Below are 27,340 nucleotides of genomic sequence, written 5' to 3'. Positions count from 1 at the left end.
GAGGAGCGAGGTGCTTGCTGGGGCCGGGGCTGCGCGACGGCGCCGCGGGCTGCGGGCAGCGCCGCGCAGGCCGAGCAGTTCCCAGTTGGGAATCGCTGTCGCCATTGCCGCCTCGCTCGGTGAGCGCCTCCGACTCGCCGAGCAGGGCCCCAGCGGGCCGCCGGCACCATGGGCCAGTGCGGCATCACCTCCTCCAAGACCGTGCTGGTGTTTCTCAACCTCATCTTCTGGGTGAGCGGGGCCCGCGGCGCGGCTGGGGGAGGCCTCGGCTCAGGCGCCCGCTGGGCCCGGGTAGGGGGCGACGGGGCCCTGCGGCGGAGGCGGGGGCGGAGGGAGCGCTTGGCCGCGGAGGCCGCTCCGCGAGGTCCATCCCGGGCGGGGACGCAGGTCCCGGGCGCCGCGGGCGGTGAGGGGAAGCCCTCGGGGGCTTCCGGCGACCTCGGCGCCCGGGCCCGCCGCCCGGCCGGTGCTTCCGTGCCAGGGGCTCCGCGCCGAGAGGCTGGGCCGAGCCCCCGGCCCTCCCTCTGGGGCACCCTGCTGGACGGAGAGCTCTCGTTGCACGTTCTTTCGGGGCGTCAGGCTGGAAATAGGATACTCCCCGAAGGGTCAGGCTCCGCTCTCTTTGTCAGGGCCCGGAGCCTCCGCAGCTCCAGGGGCCGTCCCGAGCCGCGGGAGCAGACGGTGCAGATCTGCGGGGTGCAGCCGACTCGCGCGCGAGGGACTCTGACTTAGAGCTCTTTGTGTACGGAGAGCTGGTTGGCTGGTCACCAGCCCTGGAAACTGGAAGGTTTCAGCTTGGGAAGCCAAACAGTCCTTTGACCAAGAAAACCAGTCTGTTTGCTTTGGTCGTCGGGGTGGGTAGCCTGAGGTCAGAAACCTTGGTTAGATATGATTCGGATGTCACAAGATTTTGAAAGAGCTGAGTTCACTTTTAATGAAAGCTGGCTTATGAATTTTTTTTGGACACGCCCCCAAAGAAAAGGGTGTGTATAACCACTTCGTCTTAGCTCAGGTCCTTGTCTCACTAGGGACTTTTGTCCTAATCTGTGCTGTTCGTATCACTTTCTCCACCCTCTAGTCCGTGTGGACCTTGCACCCGGATGCATCTTATTAAGCATGTCTTCCATCACATCACTTTGTTTTATTTAAAAAACAAAACTCCCAAAAGCCTCGGCAGTAAGATAAGGTTCAGCCTCCTTCTCCTGGTATTGCAACTAAGCCCTCAATCGCCTTTCCTTCCTCGTCGCTGGCTGTGTTTTTCAGCATTTGCTGCCCTGGCCAGACTTTTCTCCCCACAGTCCCCAGGACACTCCTTGAACGTCTCCACTTCCTATACTTATGTATGTTGAATGGGGATTCAACTTCTTCCCACACACATACCTAATTTGAAAAGAATCCTTTCCTTTTTACCACCTCCTCTCCCCCCAACAAAGCGTGAAGCTTTTCATTTCCTGACTGCTGTAGCCTAAAAGGATAATTATATATGATAAAGCACTTACTACACACAGGTATTGCCATAGAGTCTTTTAGGGTATTTATGGTGTGATGGAAAGAGTCCTGACTGATAGTACCTGTTCAAAATCACCCATGTGACGTTGGGGTTTCCATGATTTCTTTTTTTCCAATTAGAGCAGTGTTTCTCTTACTTTAGTTTGAGTTACAAGCCATTTTAAAAGGTAGAAGAATTTTCAGGGATCCCCAAAGGAAAAACACTCAATTAGATAATCAGATATTTAGGCGGAGACTTAGCTTGGTACCCTTTACAGTCCCTTGTGATTTTTATGGGCATAAGTGTTTGATTTGGGAAACTAATCTATGTACTATCAGGTGAATTCTAGGCAGTTCAAGCTCAGGGACTGAAATTGTTAAAGAACTGAAATATTGGAAATACAGGAGCCATTTTCTTTAAGTACTTACATTTTCATTTATTCTAAGATATCAGTTAATTCTAAGTGATTGCTCGTGAATCTTTGGAAATTATGTAAGTATATGTACTATTGGTACTTAGTGAAGAAGGTTACGTTGAACTTCAGTTGTGCGTTTCATATATGGCCGAGAGTAGTCACACTGTATAGTAAAAACGCCCTCTATCTAGTTTAGTAGAATAGTAAAACTTTTGTGAACTGTGATGAGGAAGTTAAGCAGACGTGCAGGGGAGAAAAATTGTGGCATAGAGCAGAATTAGTGCAGCACAACTGATGAAGAAACAGTGTTCCATGTGTCTCTCACCAAATGATTAGTTTAGGGACAAACTTGGAATCTGATGATGCTGGTAGTGATAACTACCATTCGAGTGGTTATTACACCCACGCACTGTGCTGAGCACTTTACATGGAGTATCATCACAGTAACCTCATCTGGCAGGAAGTGTTAATGCTGCTTTTCTGATGAGGACGTTAACATTTACTAAGTTAAAGTAGCACTCCCAGGGTATGGCAGAGCCTGCGTTCAAACCCTGATTGTCCGAGACTCTAGAGCCTGTGTGGTATTAGAGCAAAGTGTGATTTCAAAAGATTTGGAAAGGGGAAGGGACTCATTAGGTTACATTGCAGTCACTTTCTCTAAAACTTACAGATGCAATCTGTAAGTTTAGAACTTGTACCAGCATTTAAACTTCATTATTTAACTTGTGAGTTTAAAAAATTAGGTCATTATAAGGAAATACATAAAATAGATGTTAACTGGGGCCGAGTGGTTAAGTTCGCGCACTCCGCTGCAGGCGGCCCAGTGTTTCGTTGGTTCGAATCCTGGGCGCGGACATGTCACTGCTCATCAAACCACGCTGAGGCAGCGTCCCACATGCCACAACTAGAAGGACCCACAACGAAGAATATACAACTATGTACCAGGGGGCTTTGGGGAGAAAAAGGAAAAAATAAAATCTTTAAAAAAAAAATAGATGTTAACTGGTTCTCCCTGAGCACTTGTAATGCATTCTTCAGTTCTAAGAAGTGTATTCTTATATAGTGACCCTTCCCTTGTTTTAATGCCTTAAGGTATAAGTAGAAGAAACAAACATTCCCTACGTAGAGCATATCAAAGGTTTATCTAGATTCTCTCTGGCAACTTCAGCAAAGATTTTTTAACTCTGTTGCACTGGCTCTTCTCTGTGGGATGGTAATGGCTGATTGTTGATAAGTGTTAAAGTTTAATTGCTTTGGCAAGATCTTTAAACTACACCTTTTAATATCTTAATATCCAGGTTCACTTGGCAGTTTGTTCAATGAGCTGTGATGTGGAAATAGATATGTACTTGAAATACTTAGGCTTTGCACTAAATGATCCGACAGCCAAAATTGTTAACATTGACTTGGTCTAGATTATTTTGGACAGTGCAATCTAAGAAAGTTACTGTGGAAAGGCACAGACTAAAAGGGGAAACAATTGTTTCTAAAATTCTGAAGGTTGTCTTAATGGAAATTGAGAGTTCCTTACCAAATTTTAGAATATTAGGTCTTGTAGCTTGAAAGATAATTTTGGACAAGTGAAAGGATGTACAAGTTGGATCTCTGTTTTTTATGGAGTAGCATAGCTTTCAATGTAAGTGTTATAGTGCTAGACTCATTATAATTTCTGGGAGATGGTTAGGAGTGTTTGAGGTGCATGAGTAAATTTTGAAGGCTATTGGAACAGTCATTAGCCTCTTCCATAAACTGCGCTTTTGTACCAAGGTCAGATAGGATTCTTAATTCAGTGGGTCATTTGATCTGATTCAGGAGGCCTCTTCTAAAACAAGTTTAAATCAGTACTTTTATTTTCAGGTTTTTGTTCTCTGGTAAGTTAATTGAGTACTTGATCAAGTCCCATGTTATACAGATTACCTTTACTTTTCCTACCCTATGAGAAAAACCAGTGGGCTAGTATTTATTTTGCTCATGTGTGTTTTAGGCATTATAGGAACTGCAAGAGAAAGCTTTGTCCGTGCTTGCAGAATTTGTAGTCTGGCACGTCTACTTAGGCTGTTGTTTTTCATCAGTACGCGAGGCCATAGTAACACTAAAACGTCTGTGGAGGAGGAAGAACCACAAGAAAGTCAAACGCCTTGTAAAGCCTTTAAAACGACTTCAGAATGTGGCAGCTTCACTGATCATCGTTCTCTCATGAAACACCTATACAAATACTGTATTTGAAAGCCATGTATAACCGTTAAAATTTATCTTGTCTTTAAAAAAAAATACTTTTCACATCACACTTTCCTCTACGAATACGTATAATTCAGGGAAATTGCTTTGTTAAAAAAATATAACACAAATATTTAAGCACCTACTTTGTGCTTATATTATTGATAAAGTGGTGAAAAAGTGAAGCTCTCTGTTCTTACAGAACTAACTTTCTGGTGGAGCATGACAGACGACTGTAAATAAGCAAGAAAAATATCAGATAGTGATGTGTTATGTAAGGAATTAAAACAGGGTGATGTGATAGAGTGGTTGGGTGGCTGCTTTAGGTTGGCGAAGAAGGCTTCTCCAAGGAGGTAAAATTTAATCTGGAAGATAAGAAGGGGCAGATTTTGGGGTGATTTGGAGCAGATGGAGGCATTTAAGACAAGGAACACCTTATAGGCCCTGAGGCAAGAATGTACTTGGTATGTTCAAATTACCAAAAGAAGGTTTAACTATACCTTCATGCTTTTATTTAAAAAATAAAAATTTAAGGGGCGGGCCTGGTGGCACAGTGGTTAAGTGTGCAGGTTCTTCTTCACTGGCCCAGGGTTCGCCGGTTCTGATCCCGGGAGTGGACATGGCACTGCTTGGCAAGCCATGCTGTGGTAGGTGTCTCATATATAAAGTAAAGGCAGATGGGCCAGTCTTCCTCAGCAAAAAGGGGAGGATTTGCAGCAGTTAGCTCAGGGCTAATCTTCCAAATAAATAAATAAATAAATAATTTATAGTGAAATATTTCAAGGAAAACCTCCTGTCACAAATCTCCATATACATATTTTGTATTTTCCAGCGCATACTACACATTTGAATTGGGAATAGGATACTTTTAAACGGAAACCTTCATCTAACATCCTGGAATTTGTTTCTCTACTTCCTGTGTTTCTATCATCATGAATGCCTACTCTGACAAAGAATATGCCATTGGAACGCACCTTCAGCTTACAGATTTTTTTTTCATGGTTGCTTTTCAGTTCACTGGAAGAAACAGTGAACAAACCCACAAACAGTGACAAAGCTAACTTTGTCAGTAAGCGAGTTATGGTACATAAGAGGAGACCTATTTCTTCTCTTTGACAGTTAAGAAAATGAACATTTCCAGTCTTACTGTATTCTCAGTCATTTGTCCACTGACCAAGTGCCTTGTGGCTCTGAGTAATCATTAACTGAAAGAACTCATAGCATTGGGAACTTGAAATCAGCCAGGTGACCATATTTGTGAAAGCTCTCATTAGCTGAAATTTAAGGCATAGGTTATTACCTTATTAGGATATTTATCATGCTTTGAAATATTTTAATGGATTTTATTCTATAAGGTTCAATTCAGGTTAGGATTTTTTTTTTCTTTGTTGAGGAAGATTCACCCTAAGCTAGCATCCCTGCCAATCTTCCTCTATTTTTTTTTCTAGTATGTGGGCCGTCAGGTTAGGATTTTAGCAGAAAATTTATTCCGTAAAATTTATACTTGCACCACCCAAGTGTACCCTAATAATTATTCATTCAGCTTGTTGAATATCTATGCTTTACTTGCTTCTGAGAAATGCAAAAAGACATAGTCCCTGCTGTCTAACAGCTCATGAGGAGAGGGGTCAGGAAGACAGGCAAAATCATCTGATACTTGATTGAATTTAATTTTTAATTGCACCTTCCCCCCAAAAAAGTCATACTCATGGACAGTCTCAAGTCTTCCTTTAAAAATATTATCATTCTCTTCTCGTTCCACTCTTCCTTAATAGTTTTGTAGTCAGTATATGAGAAAAATACTTTCATTTTATGTATTTGTTTTTGATTTACTAAAAAGAGTCCATAGTAAAAGCTATATTTTACATTGTCGCTGCTACTAATTAAACACATAACCCAAGCAGGGACAAACTCTCATATTATAAAGCTTAAGCACCTCAGGCTCCTGCAGTGGTAATTGGTTCTTTTTACAGTTAGAGTAGGGTGTGGAGAGAGAGGATCTCACAGAAAAATGTGTGTTTCAACTCTGTACTTCTCAGATGACTCCTGGAGCGCTACAATCTGAAAACAGCTGATTTCTATACTGTTAGAGTAATTTGGCTGTTGCAATTGGTTGATCTCCAGTTTTATTGTGACCTGAATTTTTGGGTCTTTCAACAGTAGGTATAAATTGTATTAAATAGAACAACTTTGTTAAGCTGGATAAACGGTGACTTTAAAAACTGAATACAGAAAAAATGAAAACAGGACAGAATTGTGGAACATGACCTTTGGCATCTTATCAGAGTAGTATCGGTTTAAAAGAGTTAAAATATTTCTTCTTTAAGAATAATGGCAATAATAATGACAGTGATGATAATGTTGGGAGATGGGGGTTATTGTCAAAACTTTACACCGCTCAAGTAGGACTTTATCTTTTTTTTCTACTTGCCTCCTTGACAGGTGAGACAGGTGATATTTATGGGAAAAAAAAGATAATGTGTACTGAAAGAATCAAAATTGTGTTAGATAATCAGAAAACATCTAAAGATGAGTCAAAGTCAACAGACCTGAGAAAAGTGATACTTGGGGGAGATTGGCAGGGACGCCTCAAATATTTGGGATTGAAGAGATGCCTGTTTTATGTTGGTGGTAAGAACAGATCTGGACATTCATTTGTGAGAGAACAGCAAGTTCTCAATTTCAGTTATAGTTTTAAATATTTACTTCTCTGATTATGCAAGTGATGTGTTTGCTTTTTTAAGGAGACACTAAAAAGTGTTTCAAAAAAACAAACTAACATCATCATAATTCTACCACCCAGAGTCAACCTATAGTAACATTTTGGTGTGTTTTTAAAATGGTTGTGTGTGATACATGTTTTTTTTTCCCCTAACACACTACAAACATGCTATTAAATTACACTTTAACAAAATGTTAAAGGGCTGTAATGTAAGTATATTTCTGGATGCCAGCGCTTGTGCTTTTGCTCCTATAATTTTGTTATAATAATTTGATGACCATGCCTTCTATGCAAATCTTTGTTTCCATCTGACTTCTTTTCTTAAGGATAGATTCCTAGAAGTGGAATTAGTAGGTACAGACATAAATGCCGAGGCTGATATATGTTGCCAGATTGCTTTCCAAATACTATTCTGTATTAATCTGTCCTCCAGCATGAGGGCCCTTCTGTCTGTACCCTTACACATCTTGGAATACTGCTTGCCTTTCTTATTAACCAATTTGTTAGGCAGAAAATGATATAATTGTTTTAATAGCTTCAGAAATTCTTGGTAAGAGTAGCTTTGATTTCTGAAAGAGGATTTGAAATCTTTGGAGTACTCTTTTTTTTCTTTTGCAGGCTTTTTTGGTGGGGAAGATTGGCCCTGAGCTAACATCTGTTGCCAATCCTCCTCTTTTTTTTCCCCTCCCCAAAGCTGCAGTATAAAGCTGTATATCCTAGGTGCAAGTCCTTCCAGTTCTTCTGTGTGGCATGTCGCCACAGCATGGCTTGACGAGCAGTGCGTAGGCCCGGTGCATGGGTCCATGCCCAGGATCTGAACTGGCGAACGCCAGACCCCCGAAGCTGAGTGTGTGAACTTAACCATTGCGCTACCAGGCCAGCCCCTAGTCTTTTTTTTTTTTCTTTGAAAGTAAATGAAATATGTAGGCATTGGACTTGGTGAAGGAGTAGTTATGTTTAATGATATGAAGTATTTTAGCAGAGTAAGTCAGAGTTGAAACAGCATATTTGGAGTAGAGAATGTTATGGTAAGTAGAGTGCTAAACGATGTAAGGTGATTTTAAGACACTTGTAATGGCCTGAGGGTGGAGTTTTGGGAATCTTTCAGAAATGCACTGTACAGAGTTACCAATGGGTTCCTAGCAGGAGAGAAGTAAAGTATGTAATAAAATCAATATGACTGTACAGGAAACTGAATTAAATGTTGAAAGATATGTACATAAGATAGATTTCTGCTGGTATTTTCCCATTTCTGCTTTGTTTTTGCAATCTGCTTTCTTACAAAGTCTAGAGTACACAGTGCCTTTTGCCCAGTCTTTTCTTGACTATTTTTTCTCCCAACATTCTGATCACTTCTACTATATCATTTGATCCTTTGAGACAAAAATCACTCCAAAGGAGCACTTCACACAGGCGAGAAGAACTGACAGACCCTGTACTTTCAGCTGTATGACGTCAGATGGTCCCCTCATCTTTATACTACCCTGATTCTTGCTAGTTTTACATGTGAATCCATGACTACAATAGTTCTTTGCTTTATCTTCACCCAAATGCTCTGTGTGTGGGATGCTTCCACCTTCACAATTCTGAGTTTCCATACAGATACACCTTTCACAACAGAGCTGTTTTATCTCCCAGCTTGTGACCTGTCTGTTGGTTTTTCTATTGCCACATTCCAGTGATAGGTTTCACTGCGGTTGAGGTGCCCCCTTTCATTTCACATTCCTTCTTCCCTGGGAAATTAAAGAATGTAGTAATAGTTTTGTGGATTTTAGCATTTCATCACCTGTTTGTTTCACAGAGGATTCAAAAAGTACCAAAACAAAACAGAAACACAAGATTAACTATAGAAAAAGCAATCTTATGTAAGGATGAAATTTCTTACTTTAAAAGAGACTTCACATTTGTGTGTACATGGTGGAGGGTAAAAGGATAAAATGAAGTATCATACCTCTGGAGCTCATACTTCTAAACTTTTATAGCAGGACAGCTTTAGTTTTAGAGGAACAGCTTGGTGTTGTGCAAAAGCACTGACTTTCCTAAAGCTTTGACTTAATTTAGAGAATGATTTTATTAAAAGATGAAGAATGATTTTGAAAAAATTATTCTTTCTATAGTTTCAGCTCTCAGCCTTTCCCTTAAATTTCCCTTCACTTCTTTATAAAAAGGGTGAATATTTTTAGTATACCGTCCTGGCACAAATCCCCCTTTGTAGGCTCAGATTTTCTCAGCGTGACTAAAGCAGTTCAGCTGTTTCCAAGTTCCACATTTCATCTCCTCTTCTATTGCACCCCCCACCCCCCGCCTTGCCCTGCAGCTGCTTTGTTGGCAAAGCCCAGATCCTTTGATAGATCCCAATCCCATCATGACTCTTTAAAAAAAGGATTTAACCCAGCTCACCTTTTTAGCCTTTCTAATAGCCACAACTCCTATATTAAAAATCTGTGTGACTACAAAGTCCCCACACAAACTAGTTAGGAATTACTTATACCCTCCCTTCCATTTGCCATAAAGACTCTACCTATGTTTTTCATACTGATGGACTGATGGTTGGATGTCGTTAAAGCGGTCACTTATTGCTGTTTTTAGATCTTCAGTTGTTACTAAAACACCTACTCTATATTTTCAAAGCAACTGATATCATTTCATAAGTTGTTTATTATACAGCTTAAGATATAAGTATTTAGTGCTAAATACAGATGTCATTAAAAGAAAATTTTGAAGTTTTCTTCAATTTGGAAACAGCCTCTATTTATGAGTATTTTGATTAATGTAGTCTCATATCAGCAATCAGTGCAGTTTCTGCTTTGGTGTGTGCAACTAATAAATTGCTTCCCACTATATGTTGTTAAAATAGAGCTCTGTTATGTTCTCAGTTCTGTATGAATTGAGTGTTGACTGGTTTGCAGCCTGGGAAAAGAAACTCCTTTCAAGTCTAAGAGCAAAGAATAGGCAGCTTTACAAATGGCATCTCCTCCTAGCCTTCCATTGCACTCATTACATGTCTGGTTATATCTACTGTTGGTTTCTTTTTCTGCCTTCTCACGGTCTCCATTTCAGATGAGCGCTTCGCTCTGGGTGGAGGGTGGCAGCCTTGGAACCATTTTCCTTGGCCCATTCCCAGGCAGCACCGAGTGTGAGTCTCCTCAGAATCTCTCTAGGTTGATAGCTCGTCATTTTATATTTAGAATGCAAGTAGTTTTTCAGTGTCCTGTGCTTCAGATTAATTATTGAGTACATATATCTTCCAGTTTCATCTTGTTTTCATTCAAATTTATGTAGGCTAAAATTTCATTTATTAGAAGCCCCAAAATGGAATTCATTTTCATTCAAGCCTTTTAAGAAAGGTTGCCTTTTAGAGTAAGAAAAGCTGAGAATCCAAAGAATGAGATGACGACTGAAGACAAACTGGACAAAATTTGATTGATTCATATTTAGGATTTCTTCTGATTCAGTTTGAGGGCTTAAGGTGTTACTTTAGCAAAATATATGTGTGTACATGTATATGTGTGTATTTATATATCACACACATGTAGTCAAGAAAAAGTAGTATTTGGTGTTAAGTATTCCACATACTTCTGTAATTAATGCACCCAAACTATTAAGCTATTTCTCTTCTTTTCCCTCTCCTCTACCTGCCTTCATCCCATGTGATAATATGTCCGCAAAGTACGTCTGTCAGTAGACTCTGAGGACCTTTGAACAGGCATGGTGGCTATGAGTGTGGCATTTATAAACTAATGTATTCCAGATGTGATGAATTTGGTAAACTGGATTACGTTGCCAAATCGTGTTTGAATAGTGAAGAGAAACAAAGCAAATATAAACCAAAGCTTGTGTTAGAGATGGGAGGGCGATTTTTAAGGGAAGGAGTGAGACTGAGTGTGCTCAATAAATTTTGACTGATACCTGCTGTGTGCCAAGCACTGTTCTAGGTGCTGGGTGGTAACACAGGGCTGAAAGATAGATGGGCAAAGTTTGTGTCCTAAAGGCATGCTGAGACGTGTAGTTATAATTGCAGCAGTTGTAATAGATGCTCCGGTAGAGCTGTGTAAGGGGTGATACATGAGAGGACAAAGGGCACCTAATCCAGCCTGAAATGATCAAGAATGTCTTCCAAAAGCAAGAGGTGATGTTTAAACTGCATCTTAATGGGTGACAAGGAGTTCCCATGCAGATGAAGAGAGGGCATTCCAAAAAGAGCAGCAGAAGTAAAGTACAAGAATGTGTGTACATTTGGATATAACAGCTTTCTGTTGTTCAGGGTGTATGAGGGGTAACGGATGGAGTCCAAGGCTTAAAAGCAAGGAGAAACAGCTTAGTTCATCAGGGGCCTTATTTGCCTCATCCTGATTTTAAACAAGCTAATGTCTTAATCTCATTTGTATTTTTAACAAAAATAACTGATCACATAAAGAACGTATTATTAAGGAACAGGGAGGGTTGGGAAATAAGGCTTTGGGTGAACAATGATAAGCCCCAAATTAAGACAGAGCACTGTAGTAGGGTTGAAGAGAAATTAAGGTATTCAAGTAATGTTTTGGAAGTAAACTTGAAGGAGTTTGGTAATTGATGGGATGTAGACGAGGGCAAAGAATATAATAGAGTAACTCTCAGGCATCTGACTAGAAAAATTAAATGCCTAGTGCCTTTGGCCATTCTAGGAATACGAGGGAAGATTAGATAGGGTGGACAGGAAGGCAGACAGGGTTTGAGGTAGGTTGAGGGTGAGGTGTCTGTGGGACTTCCAGATAGTGATGTGTAGTTCTGAGACGATGGCCTAGGTAGTGAGCTAGTGACTGGTGATGCCCTGGCTAATATAGCCCAAGGGGAGCCTACAGAATAAGAAAATAATGGGGCTGAAGATAGAACCCTGGAGATCACTGACATTTCAGTCTGGTAAAGAAGAGTCCATGAAGAGAGTGAGCAGTGAGAGAAATTGGAAGAAAACCAGCAGTGGGGCCCCTTGGAAGCCAGAGGAGGAGAATTTTAAAAGAATGTTTTTTAAAAGTGCCTCCATTATTCTGTTTGTCTTCTCTTTTTAAAAAGTCCGCATTATTATTTTTTTAATCAAGTTACTTTTGCAACTTTACGTAAATGAAATCTTTCTTCCAGATCTGGCCATGATTCTAATGGCCTAGTGTAAGAAAATATACTTATGATGCCCAAGTTTCCTGGGTCCCCTAGACATAAAAGATAAACTGAGTTTTCATGTTGATAGGAGTTAATGGTATTTCCAGTATCATGGTGGAGGTAGTCGTCTAGTTTGAAGATTAATGGTTTATGTGTTAAATTTTAAAGGATGATGAAATAATTTTTTTCCCGTGAAAGTCTCAAAGTGCTCTACAGATGATAACTCATTAAGCCAAATGCTTTAACACTTAGCCTCCCACTGCATTTGATCCTTCACAGATAAGCAAGTGGCTTTGGGCTGTCAGCATCAAGCTGGTAGACGACGATAGCAAAATGGACAATGATAGAGGAGGATGTATGTAAAACTTTGCAGTTGGAGGGTGGTGTCTGGAGTACCAGCTGAATTAAGGCATATCTGTTCCATGACTTGTGCATTCGCTTTCCCTTTAGATGCCCTAAACCTTCTTATTCAAAGTGTAGTCCAAGAACCAGCAGCATCGGCATCACCTGGGAATTTGTTGGAAATGCAGAATCTCAGGCCTCAAACCCCAGACTTACTGAATAAGAGTCTGCAGTTTAATAAGATCCTCAGGTGATTCCTTCCTGTTCATGTTAAAGTTTGAGAAGCATCATTCTAAAGAATAAATAGATGTCAGGATTTGCCAAGTTCTTTAGTAACTGGACCTGCTGGCTTTACCATTTCACAGTCTCAACTAGGACAGTAAGTTTTTGGGAAATGGATATCATGGTTACTATTTATTATTATATTTTCTTTCTCCAAGTGGGTGGATAGAGGTTAAAAATACAGGTTCTGAAGTCAGATTGCCTGAGTTCAAATCCTGGCTCTGCCACTTGTACCTAATTTCCCTGTTTGTTGAGGGCAACTACGATTAGCAAAGGCGTACCCCTACCACCCCCCAGTCTGCCTTGGACATGTGGTTTGGGCGCGCGTGCTCGTGCGTGTGTGTGTGTGTGTGTGTGTGTATTTTCATTCTTATCATCAGTGTTACTTTTGAATTCATGGTTTCTTAGCTGAAAAGTAGGTGGAGTTTGGAAAACTTTTCAACTTTAGTCAAATGTTCTCACCCACTGAGTAATAGGAGACTTTTCAGCTTCACTGAAAAAAAAGTCTACAAATAAATTGAAAAGTGATGGGAAATCTCACTAAATTGTAACCTATTAAGAACATTTTACTAGCTGGGCTTCGAGACTTTTACCAGTGCTCTGAGCTTGTTTTCTACAGGGGGCAGCTGGCATTTTATGCTACGTGGGAGCCTATGTCTTCATCACTTATGATGACTATGACCACTTCTTTGAAGATGTGTATACTCTCATCCCTGCTGTTGTGATCATAGCTGTAGGAGCCCTGCTTTTCATTATTGGGCTAATTGGCTGCTGTGCCACAATCCGGGAAAGCCGCTGCGGACTCGCCACAGTAAGTTAGCGCTTCACTGACCACATGTGTCATCATAATACGCGGGAATATTTCGTTTGTGTTACTCGATTGAATTGAGCATGAAACTCCATAGAACAAAATTAGCACTTGTCTTAAACTTCTAGCAGTTATCTCAGATAGTTTTTTTTAATCAAGAGAGTATTTAGAGCTATTTTTTCATTTGTATTTAATTTTGGACAATGTTTCCTTACAGTTTGTCATCATCCTACTCTTGGTTTTTGTCACAGAAGTTGTGGTAGTGGTTTTGGGATACATTTACAGAGCAAAGGTATGTTGTCTACTGTAATTCATGTGTTTTAAAAGGTGGTTTTAAGTTTTTCAAAGGAAATAGAACAAATTCATTTTATCAGAGTAAACATTTTCTTTTGCCTTACTTAAGTTTAGCCACCGCTTTAAAAATCTAAAGTTATTAGAAATTACAGAGAACTGATTGGTGGTTGCCAGAGGGGATGGGTGAGGACTGGGTGAAATGGGTGAAGGGGGCCAGAAGGTGCAAACGTGCAGTTATAAAATAAATAAGTCCTGGGGATGTAACGCACAGAATGGCAACTGTAGTTAATAATACTGTAACACGTATTTGAAAGTTTCCAAGGGAGTAGATCTTAAAAGTTCTCATCACACACAAAAATTTGTAACTGTATGGTGACAGAAGTTAACTACATTTACTGTGGTGATCACTTTGCAATGTATACAAATATCGAATCATTATGTTGTACATCTGAAACTAATATAATGTTATGTGTCAATTATGCCTCAATAAAAAAAAAGAGAGAAATGCATTTAGTAAACACAAATCCAGGTTCCTGGCTTAATAAATAGTACATACTAGAGAACTGAGCTTTTGTTTTATGTTTAAGAATATGGCAACATTTCGAGCTCTTCTTTCTGAACTGTTCTTACCACTGAAGGTGCTATGTAGACATCAAAGATTGTGTTTAATGTGGATTCTGATTTCAGGAAATCTTCTGAAAGCGTAATTGATTTTTTATTTTGGTTGTTATGTATTTTTTTCCTACAATAAGTATATTATGTGCTCTGTCAGTTGGGGTCTTCAGAGAAGCAGATGCAAAAATGGAATTCAATACATGGCTTCTATCAGAGGAAAGCCCGTGAGAGAAAATGGGGAAGGAGCCAGGACTGGCTGAGAGCTGTCAGGCCATGATGCAAGTGTAATCCCAAGTACTTGTTGGTGTAATTATGTAGCTAATTAAATATTGACTAAATCTTTGAACAAATGAATTCATGAAAAAAGAAAACAAAATTGAATAATCTGAAGCGACTTGGTTAAAAACAAATAGAACTAAAACATATTTTTGATCAAATCAGATATAAGTAAGTTCACTGTAGAAGTTGAGGGGAAATTTATTAATACTTAGTAGAATTCTATACTTTTATTATGTTGCAGTGTTTCTGCAGTTTAAAGAAACTAAAATTGGAAATCATTGTCAGTGCATTAAGGATGTGATTTGTGCAAAACAAATGATAAAGAGCTCGAATCAATGGATCCTATGCAAAGAAAGGACTTACATCTTAAGAATGGTGTAAATATACATTTCTTTTATTTTTTTTTTTGCTGGGAATGATTTACCCTGACCTAACATCTGTTACCAGTCTTCCTCTTTTTTTCCCTCCCAAAGCCCCAGTGCATAGTTGTATATTCTAGTTGTAGGTCCTTCTAGTTCTTCTGTGTGAGCCACTGCCACAGCATGGCTACTGACAGATGAGTGGTGTGGTTCCATGACCAGGAACCAAACCCAGGCTGCCGAAGCAGAGCACGCCGAACTCTAACCACTAGCCATCAGGGCTGCCTCGTGAATATACATTTCTATGCTTTAAACTAAATGAAAATGTTTGCTGTTTTAAAAGTCTGTGATTTAATGGACTTTCTCAATTAACCAACTACTCCTCACCATGAGAGGCTTCTACATTTGTTAAATGCAATAGTGAAAAAAAGATGTTCCTGGGATGGAGGGAGTACATGAAAGTCAATTTAGGGTTGCAATTAGGTCCTTTCATTCCATAAATATTTGTTAGGAATGGTTTTAGAAGCTTGTCAAGAGCCAGCCCTGATGGCCTAGCAGTTAAAGTTCTGTGAGCTCCACTTTGGCGGCCTGGTTTGGTTCCTGGTTGTGGAACCACACCACTCATCTATCCGTAGCCATGCTGTGGCAGCGGCTCACATAGAAGAACCAGAAGAACTTACAACTATACACAACTATGTACTGGGGCTTTGAGGGGGGAGAAGGAAAGGAAAAAAAAGGAGAAAGATTGGCAACAGATGTTAGCTTAGGGCAAATCTTCCCCTGCAAAAAATATATAGATAAAAATTTTTTTAGAAAGAACCTTGTCAAAATCAGTGATGGCCTACTTTGGTTTCATATCTGTATTTGACAAAGCTATGTATGTGTATGTATATAAATATAAATGTATATATTAATTAGTTATATGGTATAAATGTCTGGACCCCAAAAGATTTTTCTACTGTTCCATATGTTCTCTACCTAAGACATGCTAGGGAATATTCCACTATGACCTACGTTACATTTCAGCTCTCTGCTGAAGGAAGGATTCATTATAAAATGGGATTCATCCAGGCCTACCTCCAACCCCAGGCTTTTTTGTGTGGTTAATTTGTTTGTGTAGAGGTGCCAGCAAACCCTTAACTAAACTTTATAGGTACACCCTAGTGACTTCCACATGGGGGAGGTGTTTTAGCCCTTTATAAAATCCCTTCCAGAGGCTGTTGTAAGATCTGATCATAATTCTCTTTCCTCATTTGAGGCAAGATAATAGAAACTTAAGATCAGTAAGCAAGCATAATTTCTGGACAAGATAGATTTCTCACAGGAACTTGGCTGTCTGTTTTTTCCTTATTGCACCGTTACAATGTATCTTCTAAAGATCTGGCCCCTCCCACTCTGAATTCCTTGAAAGCAAGGCAACCATTTTTGAATGTTCAGCAATAGGAAGGTGCCTGGCATAATAAATGTTGTAAATTGGTAGATCGATTGAATGAAAAAGAAAGAAATTACATATCAAGACTTCTAGTCTCATTTAATATAGGGTTAGTTCTACTACTGTTCTAGTTTGTGGGTGTTTTTGTTATTAGTGCTGTTGAGTAGATTCCAACTCCTGGTGACCCTGTGTACAGCAGAGTGGAACCCTGCTGGTCTTTTTGTGCCGTCCTCTCACCTTCCTTGCTGTTTCAGACAATGCTTCGGTGCTATGCATGGCCAATTTTTTGGAAGTGAGTTGCCAGTTTCCTCTTCCTAGTCTGTCTGAGTCTGGAAGCTCTGCTGAAACCTGTCCACCGTGGGTGACCCTTCTGGTATTAGAAATACTGGTGGTATAGCTTTCAGCATCACAGCAACACACAACCACCAAAATATGACAGCCGACAGATGGGTGTTGTGGTTCTCTGGGAAATGAACGTGGGCTGTGGTGGTGAGAGCACCAAATCTTAAGCACTAGACCACCAGGGCAATTAGCAGGTATTTAATTTTCTTTAAATTAATTCAGAATGAGCTGAAAATGAATAGTCGGTCAGCTGAGAAGTTTGTTCAAGTTTCCTTAGCCCATAGATTCTGTATATGGGAGAGTGAAATCGAAGTTTTCTAATTTCTGTTTTAGAAGAACTAAATTGAGGATTTCATTTTCCATTACCTTTTTTTAAAAGGTGTTAGTCCTGGACATAGAAAAAGATGATTGTGAGTTGTGATCCTACTTTCTCCCTCCGTCCTGAGGAACCAGATCCTGCCAACTTGAGCACCAAGACAGCTGTTGCCAACCACTCTCTTCTTGCCCCTCTTTCCTCTTCCTTGGTCATTTCCTCTTCTTTTCTTTCGCCTTTTATTTTGCCAGCTTTTGCTTTCTACCTACACTACCATTCAAGGCTAGATAGGCTTCTTTAAATTAATTAATTTGGGTATAACTGTACAGCCATGATAAAGGCATAATAGAATTATTGTCATTGTAACTTACAGTTTTAAGTCAAATGTATGATATGCCAATTTAATATTCAATCCATGGATACATGGTACCAGGCAACTATGCCAGAAAAAGAATGCAGTGGATTTTACCCGGACTTGTGATCTGTTTATCGGTTTTATAGTCTCATCACATCACTGATATATAGTTACTAAAGAAGTCTAATCATCTTAGAAGGGTAAGGAGAATCTGATACAAGCATACTTTATTAAATGATACTTTCTTGCCACTTTAGTAATTGGCAGCAATATATTATGAAGAGTTTATTTCCTGTCTCCTCATTCACATACGTTGAACCTGCAGTTTTTTCATAAACTGCCACTTCTAAGGACTGATTTTTTACCTACTGATTACTTTTGTATATTTGGCCAAGTCTAAACATTGAATAAATAAAATGGAAATTATGTTATTTGTCCCAAAAATATATTTGTGAGAATGTTTCAGGTTTTATTTTTACCCCCTATAGGAAAGGAAAATGAATAGGTCGAATCCACTGAAAACTTATTTGAAAAGGAAGCCGTTCCATTTATAATTTAGGACATCTCTGTCAAGGCTCAACTGCTTTCTCTCTTGAATAGATTGTTAGCCTGCCATCTTGCAAACAATCTTCTCTTTGAATGCTTTTAAATCTGTGTGATATGATATATCTGAATTTTTACCTGAATGTTTATGGAGACAGGAAGGGAGAAAACTTTTTTTCTTACAAGAAATTCACAGAGGTATCTGGCAACTTTGCATACATGCCATTTAAATATTTTAGCTAGAGCCTTGACTAATGTTAGTTTTGCCACTATTTTTAAAGGACTGAATACTTTGTTTTGACTCAGGTGGAAAATGAGGTTGATCGCAGCATTCAAAAAGTGTATAAAACCTACAATGGAACCAACCCTGATGCTGCTAGCCGGGCTATTGATTATGTACAGAGACAGGTGAGCTCTCCTGAGGTGAATTCGCTTTTGAGGGCCAATCACAGCTGGGCCAACATTGAATTCACTCTGCTGTTACTGTGTAGATTAGCCATGTGCCTTCACAGCCATGGTCAGCTTCATGATGTGTCCATTGTTTTTGCCTTTGGTAACCTTTGAAGTTACCAAAACTTCTCCCTTGAAAAGCTTTTTCCACCAGCACCTAGTCAAAGCCAGATAAAAAACATCTGGCTTCCACCCCGCGCAAAAAAAATTAGCCAGAGAGGCGATAATGGGAGAGAGATATGTGTCACAGGAAAATTGGGAGTCCAGGTGAGCTTTAGAGGAGGTGAGAGGTCTTCATATACCTTTAGAAAGCAAGGCCAGAAAAACTGTAAAAAAAAAAAAAAAACAACTTGTGAACAATTTGAAACATACATTAAGGTAGAATAAGAAAAAATTATTGTGAGCAATTTGCAGTGTACATTAAGGTAGAGAGAATAGTATAGTTGATCTTTGTACCCATAAACGCAGCTCAAAAATTGTCAACCTTTTGTCAATCTTATTTCTTCTATTACCCCCATGTATCTTTTGCTAGATTTTCTTAAAGCAAATCCCAGGCATTTCAGACAAAATATATTAAACACTTTGTCACTGGAAATAATACTTAATTTAGAACCAGATATTTAACACATAAGATAGTAAGATTTTTCTTAGCTTGTGGGCCAGTCAACTCTGGGCAGTGTGCTTTTGATATGGTGATTCTAGAGCCACTAGTCATATGTGGCTATTTAAATTAAAATTAAAAATTCAATCCCTTAGTTCATACTAGCCACATTTTAGGTGTTCAATAGCCTCATGTGCCTAGTGGCCCACCATGTTGGAAATGCAGATGTAGAACATTTCTGTCATACCAGAAAGTTCTGTTGGACATCACTGGTGTAGAGTAGCTTAAAGCTCTGCAGTGTGTGGAACTCTAAAGTTCAACACAGGTGTATGTGTTTTGTGAGGAGTAATATCTTATTCTCTTTTCTGCTAGCTGCACTGTTGTGGAATTCACAACTATTCAGATTGGGAAAATACAGACTGGTTCAAAGAAACCAAAAACCAGAGTGTCCCTCTTAGCTGCTGCAGAGAGACCGCCGGCAGCTGTAATGGCAGTCTGGCCCACCCCTCTGACCTCTATGCCGAGGTAAGTTTGGTTTCTTGGCCAAGACTTGAATCTAGCCTGGTAACCTCTCTGTGCGTTATCTCTACCTGGAAATTCTTTTCGACGCTTTTTGTTTATCCTTAATGCTGTTTTATTTTACTGTAAATTATTTTTAAATGCATTGTTGTCTTTTTCTCTTTTAGTTTCTGTCGTTTCCATTTCTGCCAATGAGCAGGAATATGTGACCTTGCAACTTCCACTTAAAAAGAAAATTCTAATGAGGATGACTTGTGTGTTTTTCAGGGGTGTGAGGCTTTAGTTGTGAAGAAGCTACAGGAAATCATGATGCATGTTATCTGGGCAGCGCTGGCATTTGCAGCTATTCAGGTAAACACAGCTAGCCAAGAAGTTGTTATCAGAGAGTGCTGATTCTCTGATGTCAAACGGAAATGGTTTTAATCACTAAGTACAGTTAATCTTTGTGTATATAGATAATTTGGAAATGATTGCGGTACCAGCCACCAGTTTCCAACATCTTCCATTTCCTGCCTCTAGACCTAGACCCAGAATGGTCCCAAAAAACCAGAGATCTGAATGGGGGGACCATGTGTGAGGGGACTCTATGCCTTATTTTCTTGACTTGATTAGTGAGTGACCTGTTCAAAACACAAACTGTTCTCATAGTGTATTCTTGAGATTTTAATAGAACTTCACAGAATTTTTAAAAATTGTACTGCTTTATTTCAGTTTGGAAATGGAAAGCTGTCTTTTGTGTGTGTGTGTGAGAGGAAGATTTGCACTGAGCTAATATCTGTTGCCAGTCTTCCTCTTTTTTTGCTTGAGGAAGATTAGCCCTGAGCTAACATTGGTGCCAGTCTTCCTCTATTTTGTATGTGGGACAACGCCACAGCATGGCTGCCGACAAGTGGTATAGGTCCGTGCCCCAGACCCAAACCTGCAAACCTGGGCCGCTGAACCAGAGTGCACTGGACTTAACCACTATGCTCTGGGGCTGGCCCCAGAAAGCTTTATTTCAGTCTTTTTTTTTTTTTGTATTATTTCTCCTTCTGGTTCTTATTTTTGTGTCCTCAAGGGTTTTATATGTTCATATATATAAATGAAGAATTGGTAGTACAACACTAGTCTCTTGTACTAATAGGAGCAATTTCATTGCTTTACAGAAAACACCTTCAAGTAAAAACTGAGGTTCTAACCTCTTCTGTATTTGTGGACTTAGTTTTTTCAAACCGTTAGCCATTGAGGAGTTCATGATACCACTTGGCACATCTGGAAGTATACAATGCCGTTGTTGGTAGCTGAGGGAACTTGTTTTCCCAATTCCTGCCAGTGAAAACAGTCATTTTCCCCCTAATAGTATCATGTACAAAATAGGTGGTAATTGTTTAATTGCCTCTCACTTTATCTACTCCCAACCCCTCACACCCACATTATCCCTCACCCCTACCTGAAAACAAATAAGAAAGATAGCTATTTTTGCTCAGTACAGCTACTATTTCTGGTTTATCAGGGTTATACAGTATATCTTAGGAATTCTGTTAGAAGAATGCGTTAGAGGAGTCTTACACTGAGAATAGGGAACTATTTGAAAATCTTCTCCATCAGATCTAGTTCTCAGAGTGTTCGTTTAGTTCTTGAAATACGCTTCAGGCCAGAGAATCTATTTTAAGAAAGTGTAGGTATCTTTTAATTGTTAGACAAAACCGGTGTAATTGCTAGTTTACCTGTAAGTTGCTTGGATTGTCTGCTCTCTGTATAATTGAACAGAAGGTAGTGTATTTAATGGAAGAAATTTTCTTATAAGCTTAATTTATCAATAAAAGGCTCTAGTTCCGGTGTTGACCATTTGTGGGCCAAATCTCTCCCACCACCTCTTTTTGTGTGAGCCACACTCATTTGTTTGTGTATTGTCTATGACTGCTTTTGTGTTACAGTGGCAGAGTTGAATGGTTTCCGCAGAGACCCGTTTGTCTCTTGTTCACAAAGCCTAAAATAGTTACTTTTAAGGAAACATTTGCTGACCCTTGCTCTAGTCTAGTTAAATGATCTAGGTTTGAGTAGTATTGAAATGATCAAGAAAGAAAAACTGAAAAATGCTAGTTAATTATTATAACAGGATTTTTGAATATAAGAGAATAAGATTTTAAAATTTTTACTACACCTCTTATTTTGTTGGCTTATTAAAATCAGCAAGATATTTCACTTCTTTGTATGTAGTCAGCCTCTTAAATTAACAAATGATCAATTATGAATTTTATATTTAAAAGGTCTGGTCACAATAATAGACAAAAATCTAGGTTTTGGTTTGGCAAGCTCTTAAGTATCGCTATGGATAAGGCTTGCTGCTCAGACAATATGGGAAAAATGGGAATTGTCAGTCTTTGGAGTCTTATGAAGTTGACATGTCCTCAGGATGAGGTGATCAAGAGCAAACTTTCATAGAGAATTGTTTCCCAAGGCCGTGTTGCCTTTTTCTGGTGTATACGCCAAGTGTGAAGGAAATTGAGACTGCTGTTTCCTTCCTCCTTCTTCTTGACTACCAGTTATTCATTAAAATGAATTAAAATACATAAGTGAATAACCCTTCAGCTTGGGCCCCCAGATAGTTAAAATCAAGTGGCTTGATCCTGACACACTTTAAAAAAACGTTCCAAGTAATTCTTCCTTAAAAGCTTAAACCAAAGCTTGAGAAGCTAATTCTTGCTTAGAATGGCTAAGATTTTTATTTTTTAATTTTGGAGCAATTAATCATAATTAACTTTTTGAAAGTTTTTTAAATTGAAAATACTCATTTGATAAAATTTTTTCAAATCGTATAAATTTAGTAAAAGATAATCCTCCATCTCAGTCTTGACCCTAGATCTTGAGTTCTCCCTGCAGAGAAAACCACTGTTACCAGTTTTCTGTATGTCCTTCCAGAAGTAGTTTGTGGATAAACAGCATATAATATTTTTTATGCAAATAGAAGCTTATAGGATGCAATTTTGTACCTTGCTTTTTTTAAAAATTGAAATAATTGTATATTCACATGCAGTTTTAAAAAGTAATACAGCCAGAGCCCTTGTATGCTTTGCCCAGTTTCCCTCAGTGGTAACTACAGTTACCACTAGTATTATATACACTACAGTATATAATAACCAGGTTATTGGCATTGATACAATCCACCAGTTTTATTCAGATTTCTCATTTCTATGTGTGCATATTTAGTGCTGTACAATTTTATGACCTGGTAGGTTCCTGTATCCACCACCACAATCAAGATACTGAACAGTTCCAACACCACAAGAATCCCCCTGGGTACCTTTTTATAACTAACTGCACCTCCCTCCCTCCTGTGCCTCCTCCCCACATACACTGGCAACCACTAATCTGTTCTCCATTTCTAACATTCTGTCATTTCAAAATATTATATAAATGGAATTATGCCATGTGTAACCTTTGGTATCTTGCTTCTTAAAAACAAATTAGTAGTATTCCATTTTGGGGGCATACTTTATAACTTACGTAATCTACATTAATGGGCATTTGTGTAAGTCTTGCTATTACAGAAATGCAAGTAGTATATCCTCCGTATGCATTTGCAAAGTCTATAGCAAAAATTTGTGGGCATGAAATTGAGGAGTCAGAGTATATGAGTGACTTTTTGATAGATATTTCAAAATTTTTCTCAGAAAAGAGTGTTTCCTGTGTGCAGTTCCAATAACCTTGTATGACAACATTTCCCTATAACACCACCTCCATAGTATATCATAGAACATTTTAATCCTTGGCAGTCCGTTTTTTAAATCACCACTTGCCTCTGTATTTAGTAATAATTTTTTGCAGTTGCTCAGTGTTATATTTGGGGTAAGTGCATATTAGTTCTCATGACTTACGTATTGCAGGGGAAAATTTCATTGCAAGGAATAACACCAGAGGTAAAATATTTGTGTAATATCTCCAAGTCTATTTTTGGAAAATTTCAATTATAAATGAAATTTCAGTATAGCAAAGCTTTGGAAATAGGCCTGTGTAATACTTAGTGATGAGGTTTGGACTACAATAAGTTACTGTGCAGAGCTTAATGTTCTTAAACAGACTCATTCCCAAGCGTGAGTAGGGTTTTATCAAGCTTATTTAATTGTTTTTAAATGAATACAAGTTGACTTAATTGAAATAAAAGTCAGGAAAGAAATGATACTTATTTCAGACCCCATTTTAAGAATACTGACTCCTTCAGTAGAAGTTAACCAACTTGAAAGGAATGTTAGGGAAGTGGGATGGGAAGAGAGACTTTTTCCCCCAGCAAATCAGTAATTTCTGAGCTTAGTATTTTTATTGCTCAATTTAACATTGCCTGGGAATGTAATTGTCTCTGATTTTGTAGCTGTTCTAAGAATGTTTTGATGTACACTGAATGGAAATGTATTTCTTTAGGAATTGGGTACTAAACATGTCTAGAATTGGCTTAAGACATTTTGTAAACTTTCAACAATATCCACTTTTAAATTGTCTTTGAAGTGCTTTGTAAGCACTCAGCAAATGCTGATAGGATAAAACTGGTGGAGTCAAGCAGCAAGTATCTATCCTGAATGGGTGGAATACACTAACTGAGGGCAGAAATTTATACCATGGAGAATTCGGATTGTGGACATTCTTAATCTCCATGTATGTGTCTTGTTAGTAATCTTCCACTTCAAACTTTGAGAGTCTGTTTATGGATCGGGTACATTTTGTTGAAATTAGATTGACCCCATATGTACAGAGGGCCCTGCCTTTTAAAATCAAGTAACTGAGACCTTTCACTGTCAATGAAAAGTTAGAACAGCAAATTTTTTTTTTAATTTTCTCATCTTTTTTTTTTTTCATTTTTTATTTTTTTTCCTTTTTCTCCCCAAAGCCACCTGGTACATAGTTGTATGTTCTTAGTTGTGGGTCCTTCTAGTTGTGGCATGTGGGATGCCACCTCAGCGTGGCTCGACGAGCAGTGCCATGTCTGCTCCCAGGATTCAAACCAACGAAACACTGGGCCACCGCAGTGGAGCGCGCAAACTTAACGACTCGGCCACGGGGCTGGCCCCAAGAACAGCAAATTAACTTATTCTTATTTAGCTCTTTGGTTACTGTTTATATTTTGTAAGAAGCTAGGTCAAAAATTCTAGAATTTTCTTTTTATTATCTTTTTAAATTTTTTATTTTTTTAAGAGATTGGCGCCTCAGCTAACATCTGTTGCCAATCTTCTTCTTCTTCTTCTCTTTTTTCCTTCTTCTCCCCAAAGCCCCCCAGTACATAGTTGTATATTCTGGTTATGAGTGCCTCTGGTTGTGCTATGTGGGATGCTGCCTCAGCATGGCTTGATGAGCAGTGCTATGTCTGCACCCAGGATCTAAACCTGTGAAACCCTGGCCCAGCAAAACCCTGGGCCGCTGAAACAGAGCATGCGAACTTAACCACTCGGCCACAAGGCTGACCTCTAAAATTGTTTTCTCTTTGATCCAGCTTAATCCTCTTGCTTAACCAAAATAATATGGCATGACTTTATTACTATTCTAGTTTGCTACCACAGAAGGATTAGGGCTTATTAAAATAAAATGATGATGGAAGAGTGACCTCTAAAAAGTAATACCACAGAGCCAAGCCTGGATTTCAAAAATAGTAAATAATTGTGAAAGAAACAAAAACCTTGACACTGCCTTTTTTGGCATCAGGATTAGTTTTCCGCCATAGGGCTTTTGGACTACTCATGTACTGAATTTTGTGGATTGTTATAAAGCCCATCTCCCCCAAATCCAGATGCCTCAAAAGACCACCATTAAATTTCCTCAAGACATATGATCTTGATCATTCTACTCCCTAGACCTTTGCTGTCCAGTATGGTACCCACTAGCCACATATATCTAAGTTTAAATTAATTTAAATAAAGTTTTAAAAATGCAACTCCTTAGTTGCACTAGCTACATTTCAAGTGCCCAATAGCCGCATGTGGCTAGAGGCTACCATATTTGACAGCTCAGATATAGAATGTTTCCATCATTGCAGAAAGTTCTTTTGTAGAACTCTGCTCTAGATTGACAGCGGGGGTGGCAGTACGAGAGTTTTGATTCTCTGCTGGCTTCATAAATTATTCTTAAGTGTGAGGCAGGGAAACTAAAACTTGGCATTTAGACAGTTCTTCAAAAAGGAAAAAGATAATATATTCATTAGAGATTGCTTCTGTTACTGTTGTTACTGCTTTTTAAAAGTTTTTTATTTTTCCTTTTTCTCCCCAAAGCCCCCCGGTACATAGTTGTATATTCTTAGTTGTGGGTCCTTCCATTTGTGGCATGTGGGATGCGGCCTCAGCGTGGCCTGATGAGTGGTGCCATGTCCGTGCCCAGGATCTGAACTCATGAAACACTGGGCCGCCGCAGCGGAGCACGCGAACTTAAGCACTCTCCCATGGGGCCGGCCCTGTTGTTACTGCTTTTTTGATGATTTGAGGTCATTGAACTTTGAAACAGCTCCATTGCCAACAAAGAAGCATACACTAGCTATAAGAGGGTTTTCAGCCTTTTTTTCTCCACTGTTGTTTTCTTCCCACAGCTGCTGGGCATGCTGTGTGCATGCATTGTATTGTGCAGAAGGAGTAGAGATCCTGCTTATGAACTGCTCATCACCGGCGGAACCTACGCGTAGTAGAAAACTCAAGCCTGAGCTTTTCAGTCTTGTTCTGATTTGGAAGGTGAATCGAGCAGGTCTACTGCTGTTGGCCTCCTGAGTTCATTTAGTTAAAGCACATGTACACAGGTGTTGCACAGAGCAGCTTGGCTCTTCATGTGCCCACCTACTTACCTACCCACCCATGACTTTCTTTTCCCCATTCTAGCTGACTCTCCATGTCCCTAAGTTTTTAAGTACGGCGGTAAATATTCTAATTTCAGAACCATTTGTGAGTTGCATAGTGTGGTAGAATTAAAGGAGGCTATGGGCCTGCTTCTGTTACCTCCAGGCAATTATGGGACTGCTGCCGAAGTATCACCATGTCCTTTCAGTCTTCACAATGGAGAACTCTTGGCCAAAGGTTTTTGGGGGAAGAGAGAGGAAGCCAGCTGTCTGGTCAAAGTTAACACCAGATGATGCCCCTCATCAGTGTCCTTTTAAAAAATATATGCTGTAGTCCAATAAGATAGCAACTGTACAAAATGGCTAAAATAGATTTTAGAATCATACAGTGTGTATCTTGGTTCATCTTCAAAATCAGACTGATCTTTGAAACTAGCGATTTTTAATTAAAGCTGGCTTTGTAGGAGGAGTATAATGTATGCACTATTGTTTTTAAATGGTTAGTGTGAGTGTATGCGTGTTTTTGTATGACTCAGCCCATTCATCATAGGTCTGAAATTTGTTAGAAATAATGTACCCCTGTAGACTAGCAAAATAGTAGTATATAAATGTGATCTCAGTTGTAAATAGAAAAATCTAATTCAATAAACTGTATTACCCCTCAATATGTAGTTTTTAATTATTTGGGGATGCTTCTCTTCCAGAGCAGCAGTGTAATGTTTTAAGTATTGGTGCTGTCTGCAGCTCATCATGATTTACATGTGTTTTAATTATATCTGTTGCCAAATTCTAAAGGCTTCAGTATTCAAAAAACCACAGAGACTTTTTAGGCTAGTGTATCCTACAAATATGGAACATCTAACTATGTGCATGACACTGAGGATACAGTGATGATGCTGTTCTTGCCTTCAAGGAATGTGGAGTCCTAGTATCAGAGCCATACAGAGAAGCAGATAATTTCTGTACGGTGCAGTGATTGTAGTAACAAAAGAAATGGAAGCCCAAAGGAGGTGCTCTGAGAGGCAGGGGCAGCTTCCTGGAGGAGA

General features: G+C 39.2%; 1 protein-coding gene across 1 annotated transcript; it reads left to right on the top strand.

Annotated features, from left to right (window-relative positions):
- On the top strand, positions 1-26,959 carry LOC124233081 (tetraspanin-3). The gene is made up of 7 exons (XM_046650180.1): positions 1-231; positions 13,220-13,411; positions 13,626-13,700; positions 18,247-18,348; positions 19,364-19,516; positions 19,778-19,861; positions 26,055-26,959. Exons 1-7 carry the CDS (start codon positions 169-171, stop codon positions 26,145-26,147), a joined length of 762 nt encoding a protein of 253 aa, XP_046506136.1. The 5' UTR covers positions 1-168; the 3' UTR covers positions 26,148-26,959.
- The last annotated feature ends 381 nt before the right edge of the window (positions 26,960-27,340 follow it).

The sequence above is a fragment of the Equus quagga genome, unplaced genomic scaffold (genome assembly GCF_021613505.1).
Source record: "Equus quagga isolate Etosha38 unplaced genomic scaffold, UCLA_HA_Equagga_1.0 153_RagTag, whole genome shotgun sequence".
Lineage (NCBI taxonomy): Eukaryota > Metazoa > Chordata > Mammalia > Perissodactyla > Equidae > Equus > Equus quagga.
This window is presented reverse-complemented; position numbering and strand designations above follow the sequence as displayed.